Source organism: Mus pahari, chromosome 1 (genome assembly GCF_900095145.1).
Source record: "Mus pahari chromosome 1, PAHARI_EIJ_v1.1, whole genome shotgun sequence".
NCBI lineage: Eukaryota > Metazoa > Chordata > Mammalia > Rodentia > Muridae > Mus > Mus pahari.
In genome coordinates this window covers 52,654,099-52,658,201 of record NC_034590.1, presented here as the reverse complement: position 1 = coordinate 52,658,201, position 4,103 = coordinate 52,654,099, and the positions used below count along the sequence as shown (strand labels likewise).

The 4,103-nt window shown below is 50.1% G+C and overlaps 1 protein-coding gene across 1 annotated transcript in view; it reads right to left on the bottom strand.

The window, feature by feature from the left end:
• Positions 1-4,103, bottom strand: part of Slc28a1 (solute carrier family 28 member 1) — a 47,798-nt gene that overhangs the window by 39,285 nt on the left and 4,410 nt on the right. Inside the window, exon 5 of the mRNA XM_021210267.2 lies at positions 796-979. Coding sequence (XP_021065926.1) covers positions 796-979 — 184 coding nt within the window. The remainder of the gene's footprint in view (positions 1-795; positions 980-4,103) is intronic.

Below are 4,103 nucleotides of genomic sequence, written 5' to 3'. Positions count from 1 at the left end.
GTATGTGTGTGTATGTGTGTGTATGTGTGTGTATGTGTGTGTATGTGTGTGTATGTGTGTATGTGTGTGCATGTGTGTGTATGTGTGTATGTGTGTGTATGTGTGTGTGTATGTGTGTGTATTTGTGTGTGTATGTGTGTATGTGTGTGCATGTGTGTATGTGTGTATGTGTGTATATTTGTGTGTGTGTATGTGTGTGTATGTGTGTGTATGTGTGTGTATGTGTGTATGTGTGTGTATTTGTGTGTGTATGTGTGTGTGTATGTGTGTGTATATGTGTGTATGTGTGTATGCATGTGTGTGTGTGTATTTGTGTGTGTGTGTGTGTGTGTGTGTGTGTGTGTGTGTAGGTCAAAGGAAAACTTTTAGGAGTCTGTTCTCTCCTTCCACCTCAGACTCCAGGGATCAAAAACAAAACTATTATTCAGGGCCCTGGCTAATGACATCAGTGTGCCCTGGGGCTAATTTAAAGTGTTGGCACGTGGCCCAACATAGCCTGTTGAGCAGAGCTCCAGGGATGTCCAGGATCTCTGTAGTGGGGATTTAAGCTAGCCCCAGGGGATCTGCCTAATAAGACATCTAGGAAAGGCCTCTGTGCTTGGTGGCCAGACTCTCTGAATATAGGAAACTCTCACAAGTCTGCCCTTAGCCCTCAGGTACCCTGTGCAACAAAACAAAGAAACTAACAAAAACCTGTTGAAACAGAGCTGGCCAGTGCGTCTGCAGCTACCCAGCACCTCTGCCCAGGGCTCCAGGGGGCAGGCAGGGTGGAGCCCACTCTGAGGGTGTTCTCACCTCTTCAGCCAGAGGCTCAGGCAAGAGTGGCCCTGAAACGTCACACACTTCTTCAGCTTGGACCCCAGAAGCCTCTTTAGCAGACTGTAGGCCAGAAAGACGAGAACCACACAGGTGATGACGAACAGTGCCAGGGCCCTCGGGAAGTCCAGGAGGCAGGCGACGATCAAGAAGCCGATATATGCTGCAGGAGGAGTGGATGGCAGGCTCACCAGGAGAAGACGTTGCTATTAAATCCCGTCCCATTCCCCCGGCTCTGCCTTGTTCACCCAGAGCGTTAAGGGCAGGGAACTCACTCAGTTCCTGCCAGCCTCGCTTTCCCAATGCAGAAGTGAAACCACCTGTCCCTACTGGGTCAGGAGGTTATTAGGGGGCTGAGGGGGCTGCTCAGTGGTGGAAGCTTGCCCAGCATGCCTGAGGCCGGCCCCAGCAAATGTGTGGAAGGGGCGTCTGCTCTTTATAAAGTGTACTAGAGACTGAGAGAGACTGAAACAATGTAGCGGGCATCCAGAGAGTGCCTGGCCAGAGCCATGCTAGGTGTACAGAGGACCAGGCTGGATATGTCAGTAACTCTGTGCGACTCCAGATAGTACCTCCATCCTATTTGTCAATTAATGACACGCCCCCACCATGTATGTGTGTGTGTGTGTGTGTGTGTGTGTGTGTGTGTGCTTGCGTGGGCACAGTGTTGCTGGGTTTGGGCAGACCACACGCATCTACAATAGCCTCTCTTCCCCTACCCTCACAGTTGCTATAAAAGACATGGCAGGCGCCCTACTATGTCTGTGGGTCTGTAGTCCTCACTTCTTAGAGTTCAGCAAGCTCACATTACTGGACTCTGGGAACTTGATAAGCCCCCTGCTGTGACCCCACAGTCACCGAGGAAGATAGCTTCCCCTTTCCCTTGTTTCCCAGGCAACCTGACTACAAGCACAGGCTATGAACTACTCATTAACTACATGGCATGTGCCTGTCCTCTCTCTGAAACCTCTAAGAAAGGGAACTTGACTCTGTCTCCTGGCCTGGAACTCACACAGTCCCTGCCATGCTGCAGCCTGCCTGTGGAGTTAAGAACTCTACTTTAACTGGGCTCCAGACCTTAGTAGGTCCCTAGAACTTAGCATAACTGACTCCATGATGGAAGTACCACTCAGGCCGTAAAACTCAGCACAAAGACAGCACCACCTGCTGAAATGAAAACAAAGACCTAATCCATCAACGTCCATGGTTCTGGGAAGGTCTCTAACTGGACTAACCTTGCTTTTTAGCTTCTGTTGGCTCACTGTTCTTGTTAACTGAAGTATGTCAGTTCAGGACATAAGTTTTGTGCTTAAACACTCACCCTGAGAAAAGCCCAGGGCTACAGTGGGATCCTGAAACACTCAGCGTAGTCACCAGCAAGCTCATAAAAACTTTCTATTGGCTTGAACCCATGTCCAAGTAGTCTTCTCTGATGGATACCCCACAACACTATCAATACATCTCCTACCTGAAATGACAATCAGACTCATGGTGGGGGTATTGTATGTCAAGCCCTTTACTGATGGAGCCATCTCCTAGTCTCGCCAATGACAGTTTTCTTCCGAGAGTCTCCTCTTCCATGGCCTGACTCTCCTGTGAGCCACTGAGCCAGTCTGAGCTCTTGCCTCACAAAAGTCACATGGCAGCAGCGGGGGAAAGATGCTTCTCCCTGGCCTTTGAGTTTCAGAATCCAGGGCCTCGATGAGTGGAAAGGGCTTAGCCAACCAAAGGAAAATATGGAGAAGCAGTTCACAGGAACGTGAGTCTCACCTCACCTGCCACCTGTTAGCATATCACTTAGAACAGGACACAACAATGCTCCTGGGGCTGGGGCAAGATTGAGGCTTGAACCTCACAACCTGACCGAATCCCAGGGCTTTTGTGGCAGGGCAAGCTGAGGTACCCAGGCCTTGCTTCCTGAGAGGAACCCCAACAGGGCATAGGCCTTCAGAGAGGACTGCTGTGTGTGGCCTGTAGGGGGGCAGAACTCATGAGCTCTGCACACCCGCAGCAAACACAGAAGCTCTGGAAGAGACACTCCTGTCCCCACATAGGGGTTCAGAAAGGGGGAAGGTGGGGGCCCAGGGCAGGTACACAGTGGAGAAAGGGACATCAGAGTCACCTACCCTGAGAGAAGCTAGGACAGTTGTAGAAGTAGACAGGTCAGTAGATACCGAGGGACAGTAGTTAAGGCCTGCTGGAGAAAGGGTTCTGAAAGGATAGTCCAGAGTGACAGAAATCAAGCTCCTGTCACTCAAGAGACGACAAAATTGAAGTTTGTGTCAAGTTGCAGAAATAAACTTCCCTTTCTCTCACTAGGAGCTCCTGAGAGAAGGGCTCTCTTTACCCCTTCCAGCAGTAAGGTCTCCCTCCCTCCCTCCCTTCCCCTCTTTCTCTCCCAGAGCCAAGAAAACCTTGAATTATAGCCATAAAACCAACCAAACAACAAAAATCCTGGGATCTCATAGCATAAGGGCAAAAGCCCCACCCTGTAGCCGATGACAACCTTGAATTCTGATCTCGCCTCCTCCATCTCCGTGTGCCAGGATACAGGGCATGCCATCATTCCCAGTTTGGGGCAGTGCTGGGAGTGAACACAGGGCTCTGTGCACACTTGGCGAGAACTCTGACAACTGAGCTATAACCCCAGCCCATTGAAAAAGAAAGTTGTAAGTTATTGTGGGGTGGCACGCGGGTGCCAAGCTCAGAGGACAGCCTTTAGGAGCCTGCTCTTTCCTCCCGTCTCCCTGGGTGTTTTTTGGACAGAATCAAGTCCTCAGTTTGTGTGACAAATGCTTTTGGCCACTGAGCCATCATCTCCCTGACCAACCTGGTTTTGGATCCAAGGTCCAATGAAAGCCAGGCTGGCCTCTAATGCACCGTCTAGATGAGGCTAGCCTTTCCTCTTGGTCTTCCGGGCACCAGTGGGCCATTTCTTCATCTTCTTTCTAAAATGTACTCTCAGCTCAAACATGTTCAGTGTCTCCCTTAATAACACCTGGCACCTCCACCCTCTGTCACACACTGACACCTAGGATTCCCTTCTTCTTCTCATAAAAAACAAATGAACAAAAATCTCTCAGCAGAGAATGGTGGTTCATGTCTATAATCTCAACACTTAGGAACCTAAGGCAGGAGGACTGCCATGAGTTTGAGGCTAGCCTGTGCTATACAGCGAATTTTAGGTCAGCCTAAACTACAAAGTAAGACTGTCTCAAAAACAAACCAACAACTCTCTCCTCCTCCTCTTCCTCCTCCTCCGCCTCCTCCTCCTCCTCCTCCTCCTC